The sequence below is a fragment of the Lacerta agilis genome, chromosome 2, assembly GCF_009819535.1.
Source record: "Lacerta agilis isolate rLacAgi1 chromosome 2, rLacAgi1.pri, whole genome shotgun sequence".
NCBI lineage: Eukaryota > Metazoa > Chordata > Lepidosauria > Squamata > Lacertidae > Lacerta > Lacerta agilis.
This window is the reverse complement of record NC_046313.1, coordinates 36,936,196-36,956,599: the sequence shown is the minus strand read 5'-3', so window position 1 is coordinate 36,956,599 and position 20,404 is coordinate 36,936,196. Positions and strand designations below refer to the sequence as shown.

At 46.3% G+C, this 20,404-nt stretch overlaps 1 protein-coding gene across 2 annotated transcripts in view; it reads left to right on the top strand.

The window, feature by feature from the left end:
• Window positions 1-1,075: 1,075 nt before the first annotated feature.
• PMP22 (peripheral myelin protein 22) overlaps window positions 1,076-20,404 on the top strand; it is a 31,604-nt gene continuing 12,275 nt past the window's right edge. The window contains exons 1-3 of one of the 2 annotated variants that reach the window (XM_033139530.1): window positions 1,076-1,333; window positions 4,790-4,890; window positions 6,215-6,314. In XM_033139530.1, coding sequence (XP_032995421.1) covers window positions 4,813-4,890; window positions 6,215-6,314 — 178 coding nt within the window. In that variant the 5' untranslated portion in view covers window positions 1,076-1,333; window positions 4,790-4,812. Of the gene's footprint in view, window positions 1,334-2,864; window positions 2,996-4,789; window positions 4,891-6,214; window positions 6,315-20,404 lie in introns of those variants that run through there. The other variant, XM_033139531.1, reaches the window with a different exon arrangement.

Here is a 20,404-nt window from a genome sequence, read left to right as displayed (position 1 = left end):
AGCAGTATTAAAAATAAAAAAGTTCCCCTTGCCTACAAGCTGGACAGAAAACACATTTAGCAAAACAAACCTCCCTTGTAAAATACAGATGCGTGTAAAAGATGCAGGTAGCGATGGATGAACCAAACCAGATTTCATCTTCTGAAGTTAAGTGAACAAGCTAGCTAAAAGGAATTTTCAGTATCAGACCTTAAATTGGTCCCAGATGGACTGGACAGTGGGCTGGGACCTGGGTTCAGATGCTAGTTTGGACTCCTTTGGAAGCGTTGGCTATATTCTATCCAGCTTCCTCAGCAGCGAAGAAATAAGCCTCCTTCAATAAGTTGTTCCTAGGATAAATAAATGTGCTGCAGTCAGTAGAGTGGAATTAACAAATTCCGAATTGACACCCTCCAAACATGATGGCTTTTAAACAGAATCTTCAAGTTCCATTATCAAATCCAGAGGATGTTCCATGGCAGGGATAGATCTGTGATTTTCACATGGCAGCAGGCATGACCTGCATTTTGAGGGTGCTTTGGAGGAGGGGGAGAAATGTGACTTTCCCCCTCTTCTCCCCTGTTTGACTGCAGGCATCTCCTGTAACTAAACTTACACATCTGCCCCACCTCCACCAAGGACATAATCAGCCAGTCTTCAGGGATGGTGGCACTGTGGTTCGGAGGAGAAACCCTTGTGCGATCGAAATGCAAAGCGGGGAAAGTCCCTAAAGGCTATGCATCTCCCATTCTTACAACCAGGTGAGCTAAACTGATGTTGCAAATCTATTCAGTGAAGCCACTTATTGTATGGCACGGGAAAAATCAGAGCCCCTGGTTCCATCACCTTTAGCACTGACTGAGTCCCAGGACATCTTGTCCGCTCTACTTTTGCTTCGGTCTTTGAACGACAGCTGACAACGGGGTGATTGACAGGGTGTACTTCATCGTTCCGGACTTTTCACCCAGCCTTTCGACCACGGAGATGTCAGGCCGGCCACTCCCTCGCGGCGGAGTAATCCTTTGCTCACCCTAAATAGGCCCTGCGTGCTGGCTATGTTCCCTGCCGGAGGATAAAGATAGAGAGGCGCTGCCCCTTTAAATAGTAAAGGGTGTTCTGTCTCAGGCCACCATGACATATCTGGGCGTTGGAACGGGGGCTGAATAAACGGGGCGAGCACGAGACCTGCGGATGCAGTAAAGGGTTTGCAACCAGCGAGGGCTCATTCGGCGCGCACAGGAGTTTAGAGGCAGATCTGCTTCTGTCCGGGATCCAGCAACTGGAGTTTAATCCCACCTGGCTCTCGCTTTCTAGGGAATACTGCTTGGAAAAAACAGCAAGCTCTTTGGCCTTGGTAAGTTGTTTATTATTTTTATTATTATTTATTAATTAATAATAAAAGCTCAGATCTAGCAGAGATCAGGATCGGGACACCCTTTCCTCTCAGAGGCTCGGGGGTGCCAAAGATTCACGAGGAGCACAACTTAGAGAAACGGGGTGGCTGTTCTCTTAATTCGGATTGCCACCGATACAGCACTCTAGAACTGATGCTAGATTGATTTCCACTGCTTCGGTTACTATGGGCGGGAGGTGGTGGTGGTAGGAAGACAGGTGTGAAATCCTAGCAATACAATCAATTTAAAGAGTGAGGTATTTATGCTACCTCCCACCGTCGGATTCCTCTCTGGGTGTCAGGTGAGCGGGACATAAATACAGATAAACGAAATTGAGAGAGGAACGGATGTGATCGGCTTGAGAGAGAGCGTGCAACAGAGGCAACAACAGGTTTTGGGGTGAGGGTGGCGGGGACAAACTGGAGCCTTCTGGCTCAGGAGCAATCGGACGCAGCTTGCTCTTGCACGCATCAGCTTGTGGGGCACAGAGCGGTTAAAACACCCACCGGGAACATGCCAGAAATCGAATCAAGAGCAGCTATAAGGAGAGGGGGTAGGCTAGTGGTCTCTTCTCCGGGTTACCGATGGAACGCCTTGCGCGTGTGTTGTGTGTCACACACCGCATCCCACCCCAGTGAGACGAGCACTGGGACGGGGCGTGTGGGAAAGGAGGCGCTTTAATGGACTTTGGCGAGGACGGACTGTGCTGAATCCGTTGTGCCTAGATGAGCTTCCTAGGCGCGCCAGGCCGCCGGCCTCTTCTTCCACTGGATCCCCGGAACCCACCAGCGGCTCCATCGTAGCTGCGCCTGCCTGGCCATCGTGCCCCTGCCCTGCGCCCCACTCATCGAGGGATCTGCATCCGCAGCCATCCGAGGACGACCGGACGCGAAGATCTCCACCGCCGCCGCCTCTTGACCCGCCTTGCCTTTCAGCAAGGAACATCGCTTTCCCAGGACCGGAGAGGGGAGAGTGCTTGGACCGCGGGGCCACGATCTTCCCATGCCCTCCGCCATAGGAGCCAACTCGTAGGGGCTGGAGTCCCTCCCCCCACCACCAATAAAATATTTGAGTTGGTGGGCGTTGTCATTCCTATGGTGTGGGTGCCCCTCATTTTGTAATCGATTATCTGGGGCGGGGCTTACCTGGGGCCCCGAATATTTTACTCAAGTTGGCACCCCTGCCTTCCGCTTTCCCACTGGGGATAAGAAAGAAAAAAAGAAAGAAAATCCCAGGGGGACTGTAGCTATCCGGGCTTGGATTTTCTGGGGCCCACGATCCAAGGCGGCTGCTCCGTTTGGCAAAGCGATCGTCCGCGCTCTCCCTTTTCCTTTCCCGTCCGGGAAAGTATTTATAGGCGCCCGCCCGTTTCCCCTGCCCCGCCCGTCGGCTTGCGCCAGCGCCCTGGACCCGCCCTGCTTGGCGCCGGGCCACCACTGGGCGTTGTTCCGGCGGGAAGGCGAAGCTCTTGGGGTCCCCGCCCATACGCGGGCTCACTCGATCTTCGGACGGGGAGGCACGCGGGCGCCCGCACTCGGCGCGCAGTCTTCGTCGGAGAGAGCAAGTGGCCAGGTCGCCTGCCAGGGGGAGCACGAGCTTTTATTTTATTTCTTTGCAGACCAGTAAGTAACCCGCCTGCCTTCCCAGCGCATTCTTTTTCATATATGTATTTGGGGTGGAGGGGAGCAAGAGATTTTTCCCCTGAAGAGCCCCCTGGGACCTCTCTTCGCAACCGGCCCCATGGCCCCTCTCCGGTCTGTGCGCGCACTCTAGATTTGGATATAACGTCACCAGCAGCCCCACCCAGCCTTCGACCCCTGGATGCGGGACCCTACTCGACCCAGCTCCCCAGAAAGTTTATTGGGGGCTCGCTGCGTGTTGATGCCTGTTGCACTGAACCCCACTTTGTAGGACTATTGTGTCTAGCGGTGGGAGTGGGGTGGAGAGCTCTCCCCAAGGCTTCGCGCCGCTGAGAAAGTCCGCTACTCCAGGCTGGGGCTGATATAATTAGAAACGGGTTGAAACATTTTAGCACGTAGATCTTTCCCCCTCCTCTTCCTCCCCCACTCCGCCGGCCCTGGAAGAATTCCACTCCTCATAACAGTCGCTTGGCAGATTTTGAAGTGTGCGTAAAGGGGAGCGCGAGAGAGTGCATGACGCTCTTCTGTGAAAGAAAACTTTTCTAGAGAGATTTCTCCCAGCTGATTATAAAGATCCCCCCCAACACACTTTTTAAAACAGTATTTCAAATAACTGATCCCTTGGTCCCTCCGAATCCGCAGGACTTGCTCGTTGTGCCTGCAATGCTCCCCAAATTCCATTTCTCCCACATTTGGCCACCTAGGAATCTCGCCCCCCCATACACCCAAAAAAGGGGGAAACCCATGTTTTTGTGTGAATATCATGCCATCTCTATATTTTTGTACAGTTTCCACATTCTGTTTAGAAGCTGTGGGGAGATAGCTGGCCGGCCGTTTGTGGGGCTGGTGGTTTAATGGGCTCCAAATGTTGATTATTCAAGGGAGAATGGTGGCTTTGTGGCATAACGGTTTCCATTCCCCGCCTCCTGAGCCAGTGGAGGTCTGGTCCAAGCAGGGTGGCTGTTTTCCTGCTTTATTTTAGACTCTTTTCTTTTCTGCTTTGGAGCTCTTTTTTAAGCACCCATTTAGAAGAAAACAGATACTTGGTGTCTGTATATATCACCTCATCATCCTCCGGCTGTTTGGAAGCAGAGTGTAACCCACCCCCACCCCACCCCCCACAATAAAATGGAAACTTTGAGGAATGTGATGCCGTTTCAGTTTTTCCATATGCCAATTGTCAACATAAGTTTTCCAAATCTTGGGGGTGGGGGCAGGGAGGGGAAGGAATCCAGCCCTGAAAAGGGAAATAATCTAAAAGATGTGATATTTTAGGGAGAGGTTGGAGGGGAGTTTCAGATCATTTATTCTGGCCCCCTTCAGCTCTGTTTGCTTTTTGATGGGTATGTTCACTGCACCAGGCTCTGGGTCTGGTTTATTTCAAATCTCACCCTTTACTTTCCAAACCTGCCAAATTGGTTGAATTTCTTCAGACATGCAAGATTAATTACTCCCTGCCCTGCCCCTATTGGCTAGTGCTTTTCATCTTTTTAGATCTCCTAGTCAAGAAGTTTGAAAACTTTCCGTCTGCCTCCACCTTCAGTGTGTGTGTGTGTGTGTGTGTGTGTGTGTGTGTGATGTATATTTTTTATGCATTTATTTAGCTTCCTCAAACCATATGGTGTATATTTTCTGTCTCAGAGGCACCCTCTGCTGTTCATATCTCAAATTTAGACTTGCCTCATCATCCCAGTATCGTACAGAAGACTGTTCACTGGTAACCTTTCTCCCTTTACTTAAATGTGTGTGGTTTTTTGTTTTGTTTTTCCCTTCCAGATCTATCCAACACTTTTGCCAAAATGCTCCTTTTGTTGTTGGGAATCATTGTGCTCCACGTTTCAGTGCTTGTCCTTCTCTTCGTCTCAACAATTGTCAGTGTAAGTACAAACACCCCTCATTTGTTTTCCAATTCCCTTCCAAGCTGCTAAAGGGCAGAAGGGTGAACCAGAGCTTTCGAACTCTGCTCCTAATGCGCTCTGCCTAGATGCGATTCCATTGGAATCTGTAGAAGTTTACTTTGCATTGAAAAGTGCACTTTCTCCATTGAACTCAGTGAAAGGTCTGAGCAAACGTGTTAGGGTTAGGCTGTTTTCGTTTGCAACCCCAATGCTTCTTTATGGAACTGATCACGATGGAGATCCAGTGGCTTCTCATGAAAAAAGAAGCTGTTGCAGCCAAAATGGTTCCCAAATGACTTTATTGTTTGCGTCTCAAGAATAACTGAAGAACCGTTCCACCCCCACCCCACCCCACCCCACCCCCCCACCCCGGAAATCAGGTTTCTGGAGCTTATGAGCATCTTGAAGCATATGAAACCTTTATAAATATTGTTAGTCTTTGCTAGTTAAAAAGAAAAGCCGAACTAGGAGAGTCACAAAGCTTTGTTAAATCTGAGCCAGTACTCTGTCCCAGAGCTGGTTTTAAGTTCTAGGGAAGAGAGAGAGCCTGAAAATCTACCGAGCACATTTCCCTCTCTACTAAGTGACTTGCCTATACAGTCAACGACTACATATTCAGCATCCTGGAGAAGAATTACTATGCTGCTGGATGCATTCACATTTCCATATCTATCTGTTAGCTAATCTGTTACCTTAGGCAGAGGTGTGTCAATCAATGCCTGATTGTAATCAATTGTGTAAGCAGCTTGTTTACTGTAGGCTTGTTTCATTTGCATGCTTTTCAAGAAGATCTTATAAAAAAGGGGGGGGGGAAACAGCCAAGGGAGTGCATGAAGACCTGTTTTCATAGTCTGCCACTGGGAGGTGAGGCTTGGGGAACTGGATTTCCCTTTCCCTGTGGATTTGGCAAAGGCTTAAAGAGAGAGGTGTTTGTTTTTCTTTGAACACTCTCTCTCTCCTTTTGCAATGGATGCAAAGAATGGAAGTACGAAGCACTTTTTCTTTATTTCTTTCAGTCAAATTAAATAGGATTGTGTGTGTTTTTGTGTGCCCCACTCCCCGGAAATAAGCTTTTAGTTATGCACAAAGGTTTTTTTTTTTTTTTAAAGAAAGCTTAAAGTGCCTCTTTACTGCACAGGGATTCATTTCACTCCTTAAGAACAAAGCAAGAACGGACATGCGGATGAAGTTGCACCAGGAGATGGATCAGTTTTAGTACATGGTTTCTCTCAGTGCTTAGTTTGTATGTGGCTTTGCTCCTTTTAGACTCCCCCCCTCACTGTGTTCTGTCCTTCTCTTTCAGCAATGGCTCACTGGGAATGGGTACACATCAGACCTTTGGCAGAACTGCACCCTCCAGGGATCCCTGACTTCGTTTCATTGCTCCACATCGTCCACAAATGGTGAGGATTCTGTCACCTTTTCTTCACTTTGCCTCCTATGATACCTTTTAAGAAATAGATTTGACAATGAGCTAGTCCTCAGGGCTTGCTCTGAGTGCAGTTTGGGTGAAATCCTGCACCCTAGTCCCATCAGTGAGTTGTCTATGTGTCTTGCAATGTTCTCCTCACTGTTTAGCACATGTTGCTCAAGGGATGGTCATCTGCCATGGATGCTTTAGCTGAGATTTCTGCACTGATGACCCTTGGGGTCTCTTCCATCTGTATTATTCTAAGGACCTACATCTTCTGACTTCTTGCCAAGCCTTTCAGAAATCCTAGAGTCTGATCTGTAACATTTTTTAAAAAGAGAAAGAATTGGCCCACCATTCTCTAAGATCATGTGAACTTACAGGAATGTGTGAAACTGCCTTATACTGAGTCAGTCCATTGGTCCATCTGGCTTGGTATTGTCTACCCTTGGAGCACATCTTCGGGGCTTCATGGATTCTGTTCTACCTGGAGATGCCAGGGATTGAACCCAAGACATTTAAAATGCAAATCATGTGGACAACCACTGAGCTATGGCTCTTCCCCTTCTGTTGCCTGGCTTTCTGGTAGAGAAGAAAATAATATCCATGAATGCTTAATCCAGAGATGGCTGCTTGAAACATAATCTTGTGTATGATATACTCTGGCTGCCTACCCACCTGCTTCTGCCTACTCACCTGCTCACTACTTGACATAAGCTTATGGTCAACATTTGAAACCTAGACTCACTTGCTGCGTTTTGAGTCTTGGCTGCGAATAAAACCTGTATAGGTGGCACCCTCTTAGTGGCATAACGGACAGCTCTGTGGGTAGGAATATTCTACGGGCTGGATCACAGTTGTGTTTTGAAGATAAGCTAGTAAGAACTGTAATATATTTGGCACACTAAGGCTGCAGTCCTGTGCACAATAACCTTTGAGAAAGCCCTATTGTGCACAGTAGGTCTTAACTGGTCAGTGAACATGCATTGGATTAAGTTGTTAAGGTAAAAGTACCCCTGACCGTTAAGTCCAGTTGCGGATGGCTCTGGGGTTGCGGTGCTCATCTCGCTTTACTGGCCGAGGGAGCTGGCGTTTGTCCGTAGACAGCTTCTGGGTCTTGTGGCCAGCATGACTAAGCCGCTTCTGGCAAACCAGAGCAGCACACAGAAACGCCTTTTCCCTTCCCACCGGAGCAGTAACTATTTATCTACTTGCACTTTGGGCGTGCTTTCGAACTGCTAGGTTGGCAGGAGCTGGGACCGAGCAACGGGAGCTCACTCCGTCACAGGGATTTGAACCTCTGACCTTCTGATCTGTAAGCCCTAGGCTCTGTGCTTTAGACCACAGCGCCACCCATGTCCCAGTTAAATAGGTCTTAACTGGTCAGTGAACATGCATTGGATAAAGCTGTAGAAGCTGTTAGTAGCAGGTAAAACGAGGCTCCATGTTAAAGGAAGTCCCAGTGGAAATATAAATTGGGAACTTTACTAACTTGCCACAAAGTTGCTGTTGGTTTTTGTTTCATCTCTAAGTATCCAAACATTTCTGCTTGCTTATTTGCTTGCAGTTGATTTGTATTTGTTACTATCACTGCATACAGCTTGTTCACACATCTCATGTTGGCTTGTAGCAAAATACTTCCATGGCTTAATGGCTAGAGGTATCCTGTTTCCACAACTTAGGAGTTGGATAATTCAGAAGTTGGTGAATCATAAATCTTCTGCATTCAAGACCATTTAAACCACTGAGATTATTATTAACTAATTAGATGTGAATGCTATGGAGAAAGGCTTGTCGTAAAGGCAATCATGATTCTTTTGCAGCATTTTCTTATTCCTACAAAAAGGACACTTTGCTAAGAGGCCAGTAACTAGTTAAGGCATGAAGCTGGGAACATGCATAAATATCCAGTTTTCTCAATGGACAGATGGGTGCAACAGGTCTATATTGACACCATAGCTATTGTGCTTGTTTCATGAATTGTCTGGAACTAGAGGCGAACAAGGAAGTAGTCAGGCCAACTGACGATCTACTCAAATTTATGACAGCAAAACACCATGCAGGTAGCAAAGACTCTTTTGAATCTAGTTGTCAGGACAAAAAGATGGCAGCTTAGATTTTGGAGCAAGTTTGGATCACTGTTTTCTTCACTCCTTGTGAAAAAAATAAAAATATATATTATGGAGCTAGAGAGGGTCCAACAAAAACCTCCACAATTAAAATGATGAGGGGATCGACTATCTCTTCATCTGAAGAAATGCTTAAGAATTTGAGGGTGGGGCATGGCGTCCAAAAGATGGTCACCAACTTGGATGGCTTTAGACCAGTTAATGGAGGATAAAGCTAATAATGGCTGCAGTAGATTGTTTTGAATATGAGTATGAGTATTCCTCTGAATACCATTTGCCGGGGCTCGTGAGAAGGAAAGTTTTGTTTTGCTCCTCCGCTACTTGTGAGCTTCCCTTAGGCCACCTTGAGAACAAAATGCTCAACAGTGGAGGCTGGTCTATCAAGTGGCCATCCAGCCCAAGGGATGGCACTGGCTGTCAGTTCCCTCTTCCTTAGTTTCAACGTTGCCATTGTAAAACACAGTAGGGAGGAAGATGGAGGTGAAACTAGTTGGCTCTGCCTCTCATTGGCTTGGCTCCACCTACTGTTGGGCTCCCTGCCTTCCACCCCACCAGTCCCAATGGGCACCAGCCACCACAGATGCTGGACTAGGAATCCTTTAGTCCAGTGGTGGCCAAACTTGGCTCTCCAGCTGTTTGGGGACTACAACTCCCACCATCCCTAGCTAACAGGACCAGTGGTCAGGGATGATGGGAAATGTAGTCCCAAAACAGCTGGAGGGCCAAGTTTGGCCACCACTGCTTTAGTCTGATCCAACAGGGCTCTTCTCCCTCTGGTATTAGGGTTAGTTTAGGGAAACCTTACAAGTGGAATGTGATAAAGGCTTACAAATTCAGGAAGGCATGGAGGGAGTGTAACTTGCTTTCTATTAAATGAATTTGGTGACTATTAAACTTTGATTCACAACCTTCTGAATATTTGGGGAGTCCTCTGAGTACAGTGGTACCTCTGGTTACGTACTTAATTCGTTCCGGAGGTCATGTAGAAGCCATTACCTTACATTTGTGTGGTTTTGTTGCACCCCCTAAGCAATAGGCAGTGGCACACAACCACCTGCGTTTCCTATTATGTTAGACATGGTAGCTAAAAATGGAACCTCTGAGTTCACTGGAGGAATATTAAGCGCTTGGAACAATCAGTGGGGGAGAGCTCTCCCACTGGGATCATTATCTTGCCTTGCTTATAAGGCCTCTAAAAGCTTTTGTTGGCCACTGGAGTAGATGAATGTTTGGTATGATACAGCAAGACTATCCTTACGTACTTGTAGATTTGCAGCTGCACTGTGTGGGAGCAAAGCATCTCCTCCCATTCTCCAGAGTTAAAATCTTAAACCTAGATGATGTAAGCAGAAGCTGAATTTTGCCCATAGAAAAAGGTGGAGAGAGAGAAACCATTTTGGAGTTACGACCCCAACTGAGCCCTTTTCCATTTCAATTTGTAAATAATCACTCTCCTAAGATTATTCTTCTACCCAGCTCAAGTCCTGGAATTTCTTAGCAGCTGTGGGAGCTGTTGTAGACCAGGGAGAACTAATCTGAGTAGACATGCATAGGATTGGGCTGTTTGACTCTGGGCCTTAGTTGCTGATAGTGTTTCTAATTTGCAGTTACCTCTCCAGTTTGTTCTTAGGGTGTGGCAAAGATGGCGTTTCCTAAGATATTGTGCAGCTGCTATCAACCACCATTCTACTTGTGGTTTGTTTCTGTTCTGAGGATGCCCTAAGGCCAACTCCCAAGAGACTGCGATCTACTCAGAGTTAAAAACTGGCAGTGATCTACACCCTGGGGGTTCGGGTCAAAGTTGTTGAGTTTTTTCAGGGAGGAGGTAAAATGTTGAGCTTTTTTAGGGGAGCCACAGTTGTTCGGCTTCTTTGAGGTGAGCCAATGATCTACCAGTGATCTACCGCAGACGTCCAGTGATCTACCGGTAGATCATGATCTACCTGTTGGACATGCCTGCCCTAAGGAAGTGGCACCAAGTGCCAGATCCATATCATAGTTGTTGTCACCTCCTACATCAAATTGTCTCCTAAGGTCATGTGGCTTTGAGGGCACTTAGTGATTACAGATGTTCCTTATTCCATCATAGCTACTAAAGAGCAGGTTTCTTCCAGTCATAACTTGGCCACTTTGAGTATCTTCTCAATGAGTCACTAGGAGTCGAGTCCCAAAGCATTTCTTAAGGCATGCAATGTGAATTGCTCCACTAATGTATCCCCTCCAGGCACATTTTTTTCCAAAAGCTGAACAGAGTTGAAATGTTCACAAATCAGTGCCTTGAAATTGAGCATTTATTTATGTGTTCTTAAGTGTGCATGCACACGAAAGCTCATACCAAGAACAAACTTAGTTGGTCTCTAAGGTGCTACTGGAAAGAATTTTTATTATTATTTTGTTTTGACTATGGCAGACCAACACGGCTACCCACTAATAATTAAGAGTTAATATTAAAATTGTGGTTGTGCAGTGGGCCATCATTTTTGTTCTTCGTTTAGAACAGCTCACTCTGGTAGGATGATAGTTGGTGCTTCCACAGGAGCTGGAAATCCCATGGGTTGTGACAATTGGTGGGACTGGCCATTCAGCAGTTAATGGCGAAGTAAATCTAGGAATCAATGCCTGATAGCAACTGGAGTGCAGTCACTCCACACATCACCCAGGTAGGTGTTCAGGAAATTAAATAATGATAATTGTGATGTGGCAGTATTGTGGAAGGTCACACTTCTTGTATTCATTTATAAGTTCATTAACAACTTGGTCCAGGATACCTTGAAGACTGCTCAGTACCTTATATCCAGTGTGATTATTGAGGTCTTCAGGGGAGTCACAGTTAGTGATTCTCCATGGTTCAGATGCATAGCTCACTTCCACCAGGAGTGTTCAGTATTGTGGGTTCAATTCTGTGGAACTCCCTCCCAGTTGAACAGGGAAGGTGCCTGTTTGATGTCCACTTCTGGCACTTAGTGAAGACTTCCAAAAACAAATCGGTGGGAATTTTAAGTGAGATGTTTTCCCCCTGATTTTTAATTGCTTTTATGTTGTATCCTTCATGTATCCCTCTTGTATACTGCTTATATAACTGGTATATAAAATATGAAAAAGAAGGAAAAAAGGATAGAAGCAAAATTTTAAAAAACTGGTTGGTATTTCCATACAACCTATGGACTTCCAGGTGTAGTTGAACTCTGACTCCTATCATCCCTGACCATCTGACATGTCGGCTGGGCCAGATGGGTGCTGGGGTCCCGCAATGTCTGGAAGGCATCAGAGTTTCCCATACCTGACGTATAAGATGAGTTGTAGACCTGAGGCTTGGGAAGGTGAGACATGGTTGCCTTCTTGCATAGTTTGGGACAGTGACTATTTTGTTTTTAAATATGGGCCTTTATTCTTCTCTCACTCGTGTGGCATGTCCATATGAACATACTTCTTGCAGCATTTTCAGCTGTAGCATGTCTCTCTAGAATCCTTGGCTCCAGGGAATGGGAGCATGTGTGTTGCAAACAATGAGCTCCTTTTGCTCTGTAGAAAGTTTATGAAGGAACTGGTGTGACCTTCTAAATTGCTGCAGTATATTTTATGCTGGAGCTCTGTGATACCCTGGGTTTAAAAGATCCCTAGGTATCCAGTAGTTGTTGTGGGAGCTCAGCGTGGAGGCTTCTGCTGGAAAGTTAAACTGTGCTGAAAGCTTCAAGGCCCATGGCTGCTCTTTCCCCTAGAACAGAAAACTCCGCAAAATGGGTGTGTGTGGATGGTGCTGTTTTGTGCCTCTCTGCTGGCCCCTAGTGGTGCCAGCTCCATATGCAAGCGCCTGGGTACATCTGTGTAACAATGTGGCAGATTTGCACGGCTGCAGTGATATCCTTAATCAGCATTCAGTGGCATTAGTTTCGGCATAGCTATATGTGCAGGGTAGGCAAGCCGTTTCAGAGTTGCTCATGCGTGGCGGAATTTGGCTGTGTTTGTGTTTCCAATAAAAGATGTCCTTCTTAATTATGTCCTGCAAATTGGGGGTGCCTGTTAGCACAGCAGGGAAAAGCTAAACTATTATTAGCCATATAAATTTATAGTGGTAGATGTTCCAGATTTTACCAACTTATGGAAAAGAAGTACATTCCTTATCCCAAAGGATAACCACAATTAAATAATAAAGAACTGTAGAGTTGGAAGGGGACACGAGGGTCAGCTAGTCCAATCCACTGCAATGCAGGAATCTTTTACCCAACATGGGGCTCAAACCCACAACTCTGAGATTAAGAGTCTCATGTCCTACTGACTGAGCTATTGATTGGCTTTTGTTTTGGATAAGTACCAGTAAATCATGAGAACAGGAGGATGGCCCATAACAAAACTTGGATTCCTTTTCTCTGCCTCCTTATTTCTGTTACTTTGTCGTCTTCACTTTGACACTGTTACTCAGGATGAGGCTCACAATCTTGAACTGATGCTAAGGCTTCAATTGTATTGAAGGCTAGAATGCCACAAGTCTCTCAGAACGCTGAGTGTTTTCTGCTCCGCCCTGTAATAAACCCAAACTCCGCCTGCACCCTGAGAGCAGGTTGCTGCCGAGACATATTGCATCTCCTTCCCAATGCATGCGGGGAACATGGCAGAGCATCCAGCCATTGTGTGTGTGTGTACATATGGCATGGACCACAGAGGGAGGTGATCACCCCTACTTCACTTAATGGGTATCAGCGACCAGTTGGTCCTCACATCCTGGGATGTGGTTCCATGCTTACTAAGCATAGCCTCTCATCTGGAGGCTTGGAGAAGAGCAGGCCTAGTCTAGATGCTTATAGGTGAGGTGCAGAAAGGCCTCGAGAAATGGTGGTGTGTTTTAGTATCCTCCGTTCATGGCCAACACTAAGGGGGTAGGATTGCAGTTCATTCTGTGAGAAGTACCTGTACCCTTTGCCAGCTCATATGTGGTGTAAGCTGATATAGATCTGGTATTGACGACACCACAGCCCATTCCCCAATGCAAAGCTGGCAGAATTCCCAGGGGCAATTGTGGTGTCCATATACATTCTGGTAAGCTCCTGAGGTAATCAAGAGCACCCCTTTTCAAGAAGCTGCTGTGAACCTGGAACTGTTTCAAGTTCAGATCTGCTATCGGGAAGCCGTATTGGTTTCCCTTGTCAACCACAAATGTGGCATGAGTAGTTTGTGAGTGTGCATTAATAATAATATCGCCTTCTTGTCTCCGGTTCTGTGGCCTGTAGGATTTTTTTGCTATTGAGCCCTATAGGTAATGGATTTTACCAGTTGTGCTTTTCATTCACACATGTTGTTGTTGTTTTTTAAACCACCCTTCCCCACAAAACATCATCAGTCGCAGCATTGTACTTATTCTATAAGAGGGGGAAACTGAGGCAGTTGCCAACACACAGCAGGACTGCTGCAGCAATGCAAAAGTCCCAGGACAAGAAATACCACATATACTTGAGTATAAGCCAACCTGAATATAAACCGAGGCACCTAATTTTACTACAAAAAACCAGGAAAGCTTATTGACTCGAGTATAAGCTGGGTGTGCATGTGTCGGCGGCAGTGGAGGAGGAGGAAGCAGCCGGAAAGGGCTTTTTCGGGCTGCTCCCCCCCCCCCCCGCCTCTCTCAACGGCAGGGATCAGAGCCGCGGTTGGGAGAGGTGCTGCGCTGTGCCTCTCCCAACCACAGCTCCGATCCCTGCCATTGCAAGAGGCGGTGGTGGTGGGGGGTATATTGGCCCAAAAGGGCTACTTTCTCGCTGCCGCCACCCGCCTCACTCGAGTATAAGCTGAGGGCGGCTTTTTCAGCACAAAAAATGTGCTGGAAAAACTTGGCTTATACTCGAGTATATGCGGTAGTTGCTGACCATGGTCTTTCAAAAGTCTACAGCTGCCTTTCCTCACCTAACACAATTGGTATCCTTGCTTCTGGCAGAACATTGTCAGAAGACTGAATTCTACACTGGGAGGGGGGAGTTACAGAATTAAGCAATGTGGTAGGATTGAGGCTCATTTCAGGTATTATGAATTGAACACACCTTTCCTACACACCTTTCCTGACTTCTCTTCAATACACGATAAGTTCACAGGAGAAGGAATGTGGCTCCATGGTAGAGCATCTACCTGCCTTGCATGCAGAAGGTCTCAGCTTCAGTCCCCAGCATCTCCAGCTAGGGCTGGGAATGTCCCCTGACCAAAACCGTGGAGAGCTGCTGCCAGTCTGTGCAGACAGTACTAAACTAGATGGACCAATGGTCTGACTTTGATATAGGGCAGCTCCCTATGTTCTTAGTGGAGGTTAAATTCTGTCCACTGGAACGTCTTTTGAGTGGCAGCACCCCTGCTTGCTAAGGCTGAGAACATCTGGTGATGATGGCTGGAGAGCGGCATCAGAAAATGGCACCATGATAGCAGAATGCCCTCCTCCCTTAGCATTTCATGTCTGGGACAAGCTTGTTTGATCTGAGCACATTTTCCCCAGTAAGGATAACTCCTCAATTAGCTGATCAGTATGCGGTCATTGCATGTTCAAATGTTCTGGTCATAGTTTAGTTTGTTCTGCCAGACATTCCTCGTGTGGACTTATCTAAGGAATTCAGGACTGAATCCCACTCGTACCAAAATGAATATCTGTCAGATTCTCTGTTGAAGTGATGCCACTGCAGTTGGTGAAGTATAGCCTCTCGATAAAGCCCATATAGCATTTTTCAAATTACATTTCTAGGGACACCCACACCCACCCACCTTCTCTTCTCAGTGTTCTTACTTTCTCAACATGGTTGCAGGATCCAGAGTCTTGGGATTGTTTAGGTCTTCAAAGTCTTGACAAGACCTTGGAGCTAGGTGTGCAACCTCTTCTCATCAACCCTGTTTCTGCACTGTGAGCACAGGACTGAATGAAGCTTGTTTGCCCTATTTCCCCCCTGATAAACATGCTATGCCTTCAATAGTTTGCATAACAAGCGGAAATCCATCAGGTGCAATTTCATTGCAGGTCATTGCATCTACTGTATTTGAATTTTTTTATGGCAGGCTGCTGCTGTGAAGACAGAACCTGTTTAGAATGGAATTTGTTGTGATGATGGTACATAGCCCTTTATAGAAATATCTCTGCTCCTGAATCTGCTTTAGTTTGTACTCTGGATGTAAACAGGACAGAATTAGGCTAGCTTCTACCAGTGCATAAAGGTAAAGGTGCTCATCTCGCGTTACTGGCCGAGAGAGCCGACGTACAGCTTCTGGGTCATGTGGCCAGCATGACAAAACCACTTCTGGTGAACCAGAGCAGTGCACGGAAACGCCGTTTACCTTCCCGCCAGAGCGATACCTATTTATCTACTTGCACTTTGACGTGCTTTGAACTGCTAGGTTGGCAGGAGCTGGGACCGAGCAACGGGAGTTCAGGGATTTGAACTGCCAACCTTCTGATTGGCAAGCCCTAGGCTCTGTGGTTTAACCCATAGCACCAACAGTGCATAGGAAGATCATATTTTTCCTGATGGGGTTCTTGTGCCCCCCTCCCTGTGAGGATGGTGAAACAGCACCTGTTGAATCTGTTCTGTAGCTGTTTAAAGGCAGAGGAGCACTGCCACAAATTTGGCAAGCATACGGCCCTGGTAATCACAGAATTGATACGGCCCTGGTAATCACAGAATTGATACGGCCCTGGTAATCCAGCCATACAGCCCTGGTAATCACAGAATTGAGAGCGGAATATAAGGAAACAGCTGACTGCTTCAGTGCTTAATACAAACAGGCAGATGGAGACACCTCTTTGCACGATGTATGATGAATTTATGGAGTTTGATGCCGCAAGATTGGGTGCCAGTCACTGGCTTAGATGACTTTCAAGGAAGACCAGGCAAATGCATGGAGTATAAGTCTTGTCAATGGCTATTACCGGTAGGTGCACGAGGAATGTATTCAACATCTCAGCGGTGGTTATTGTCTTCATGTCCTGTTTGCGGTTTCCCCAGAAGCATTGGTTGGCCGCTGTGGGAAGCAGGATTCTTCTGCTTGACCTATCGGTGCCCTTTGCAGAAGAAACCTGATGGGTTCCTCTTATGTTCCCTAGTTCCCTGGAGCTCTTGAACCAGGGTTGAGGAACCTTTGGACCCCCATGTGTTGCTGAACTACAACTCGCACAATTCCTGGCCATTGGCTGTGCTTTCTGGGACAGATGGGAGTTGTAGTTTAGGAATATCTGGAGGGCCACAGGTTTCTCACATCCATGAAATCAAGAAATGGGGTTTTAGCAGCCCTGCTTTGTTTGCAGATTCTCCCATCGCAATATCCCTGTTCCAGGCAAAGCGCCGGCTGCATGTCTGGCCCGGTAAGGAAAAGTCAGTGGCAGCACTATAAATTGGGGTGTGGTGATATTTAGGGTGGGATGCTTTCTCAGCCCAAGGATTATTGTGTCTCCTAGGAGTACCATGAAGTATTCTGCAAATGCCCTGAAGCATTGCAATGGAGCCTAAGAGGCATTAGAATTAGGCAGGAGAAAAACGCAAGGCATGCCAAACATCTCCTTGGGATGTTCTCCTCTTTGGAAATGCTTAACTTGCTTGTTGAAGCCACCAGGCAGGGAGCACATAAGCGAGTCATATAGACATGCATAGGAAGGCACCTCTCCCCTCCCCCCCCCCAAAAAAATTCAAAAAGCTTTGCAATCAACTAGAAATCTTGTGTATTTGCAAATGCAAGCAGCCTCTGCATGTGACGAGCCTAAGAGGACCCAAGTGCATTCTTGTCATTCTTTCGTTAGAAGAATCTCAATTTATGGCTTCTCTGCCCCCTCCTCACTAGTAAAGAATTCTGGTCTGTTAATTTCAGTTCTCAGTGAAATCTGCTTGAGAGCCTGGTACTGCAAGATAGCAAACAGAACAAAAAGATAGCGCCCATATTTTTCTTTCTTTTTAAATGGCACGGTTGCCCTTCTGGCTTGGACCTCATGACCGTAATATATAAATACATCCAGGGAAAATAAAACGCTGCTAAAATTACAGATCAAAACAGGCAACTGAAAGGCCTCCCACATCTAATTCTCTCAGCCTGCTTAGATAGCAAAAGTCTTACATCATTCTTGGAATATACCTAGATGGCAGTCTGAGCTAGAGACCAGCTGCTTGCTGGTGGTATTTAGGAGCATGAAGGCATCGTTGGGAGACTGCAGTGGATACAGTGGTACATTGTGGGGGCATGATACGATCCTGGTAATGTAGTACTTTAAGTTAAAGCTCCCGCCGTGGGTAATCCTCCTCAGCATGCTGACACTCTTTGGATGGGATTTATGCTGGTGGAGGCATTCAGATATTCAAGTGTTGCTGAACTACAATCCCCATCAGTTCTAGCAAGCATGGCCAATGGCCAGGAATGATAGAAGTTGTATCGTGTGTTCTTTTATATTCTGTTGGAAGCTGCCCAGAGTGGCTGGGGCAACCCAGATAGGCAACCCAGATGGGTGGGGTACAAGTAATAAATCATTGTTTAGCAACATCTGGGGAGCCAAAGCTTCCCCATCCCTGAAATATGTGGTGCCCTACCTGCTGTCAAAATGGCACAGTCCAGGAAAAATGGGACCCCTGTCGGTGACTCGGTCCCTCCATGGCAAAAGACCTCCCAGCTGTTATTGTTGCAGCCTCCTCTCAATTCATCTCACTCCCATCCAGCCACTCAACTATAGTCAGATGCTGCCCTGTACAAGATTAGCTCAGTGGTACCATTGTGAGATTGGGTTACACAAATCCACAAGGTTAGGCCACACCAGTTAGTTATGACTGATTCCTGCCACTTGCCGTGTTCTTTTGTTTTGCAAGTGCGAGAGAGCCAGGTTTTGTCCAGAGGGCTTATAATGCAGGGGAAACAAGCGAGGGAACTGGAGTACCAATGTACTGCTTTGGAAAACAACCTGCCTTGGTCTAAATTGCTTCCCTAGTGTTTTGTGGATGGTTGGTCTGAAAAGAGCAGACAGGAGAGAGGGTGCCCCTAAATAAGAAAGCTGCCAAATTGCCGACAAATTGGCCCACTGGTTATTGTACTCCATCTTTAAAATTGATTTGAGGAAAACTAAAATGGGTTTGGTTTCCTTCCCCAAAATACTGGGATTGGAGGGTCTGGGTAAAATCATTTCCTTGGATTACATGCTTGACAACAGAACTCCCTCTCCTCCCTCTTCTCTTCCTGCCATTTCCTTAATGTGGCTAGCTCTATTTTTGGGGTGATGGTGGTGCCCAAGTTACTGACTCATCACAAGGTGCTTTAGGGGTGGGGTTCCCACTTCAACTTGGGGCACCTTATCTTTACGTTTGCCAAGCCCTGAACTCCACCAAAGACTTTGGGTTTGGCTTGGGATTCATCTGAAGCTGCTACACACCCCTAGAAAACAGGAAGATAATTATTTCAGTGAACCCATGTACTTACAGTACATGTTACATTGTGAATATGGACTGTGAAAAGGATCTGTGTTTATTATCTTTTTGCTTGACAATCTTGAAAGTGCTAATCTCAAAAATGGGTTGCCAGGGGGCAAATAACATGTATGAGCTCACTCATCGTACAATGCATTTTCATTTGCTTCCGCAAGGCTGCAAGTTCAGTCAAGAACATGCAAGGCTGCCAAACCAATGATCCCTCTGTCCCAGTATGGTTGACACTGCTCTCCAAGGTTTTCTGGCCAGTCTTAATTGGAGATGCTGGGGATTGAACCTGGTACCTTGCATGCATAATGCTGTTGAACTGCAGCCCTTCTCTCAATGTTCCATGAATGGGGGAAAGGTGTACAGGACTAGCAGCCTTAACAATGTGTGGTTAAAACAGTGGTGAAAAAGCAGTCCTCTTAATGCAAAGACTAGGTCTGGTGAGGAAAATATTCACTGCAAACCTTCTGTCTATCGGTCTGTCTTTCTTTTCTTTTTAAATACCGGTATATTCATTGTGTTTTCAAAGACAACATACAAACGCTTAAAGAAACAAAGACCCAACGATGGTGTGGAGAACAATATTGCAGTTAGACTAAGACAAACTGAATGTTCGGTATAGTTTTGCAGGCATAATAATAACATGGATTCCACAAAGTGACGTTTTGGAAGTCAGAGCTACATATCAATAAGGTAACCACGCCGCACAGAGGCGCGTGTTGTTGGGGGCCTGTGCAGTGCACAGTTTTTATTTATAAAGCATATAAATGGAGACCATACAACATCAAAATGGTCTCCTTTCATAACTCCTCTTGAAGCCCTCTTGTGATGGCTTAGATGCTCAGACAGGGCAATGTCTCAAACCCTCTCACAGCATCCATCCCTAGAGAGAGTTCACTGCGTCCTTACTTATCTCATTCTGAATAGCTTAGCTGCGGAATTGGGTTTACTTTTTTTCTGCATATTATTACATTTGTTTTAATATTATTACACCCCCCCCCAAAAAAGCATGTTTAGGCTACCAGATGTAGTTTATGCCCTTTTTTACTATGTATTTTCCATTCATATGTAACATTCCATCCATTGTTAGTGGGCTGCTCTGACATCCCCATCGGTCCAAGCATGCCACATTCTTTCCACCTACCGTTGCCTCACTGCTGTACTGTGTTTATCTTATCAACGTCCCTCTTATATCTTCCGAGGCCAGTTCTTTTGCTCTGACAGTCTTATTATTCCGCCTTTCAAGATTTAGAGGAGTTTTTCTTTCGCTGTCATGTGCTGCAGTACACACTGGTGTACATCAACTGAAGCTGCTCGCTCTGCAGGTCATGCTCTGAATTATCTGCCCTTTACCATTTCAGTATTGTTGGCTTTAGTTAGTTGAGGCTTTGTGAGTTCTCCGGCAGAGGTTTCCCCGCCCTGCCCCCCCCCCCGAACTACTTCCACTTCAGGTCTTGCTTTGATCAGATTTTCTAGGGAATGAAATCAAGACCATTATACTTCATTTATTTGACTTACATTCTGCCCTTCCTCCAAAAGGGAGCCCA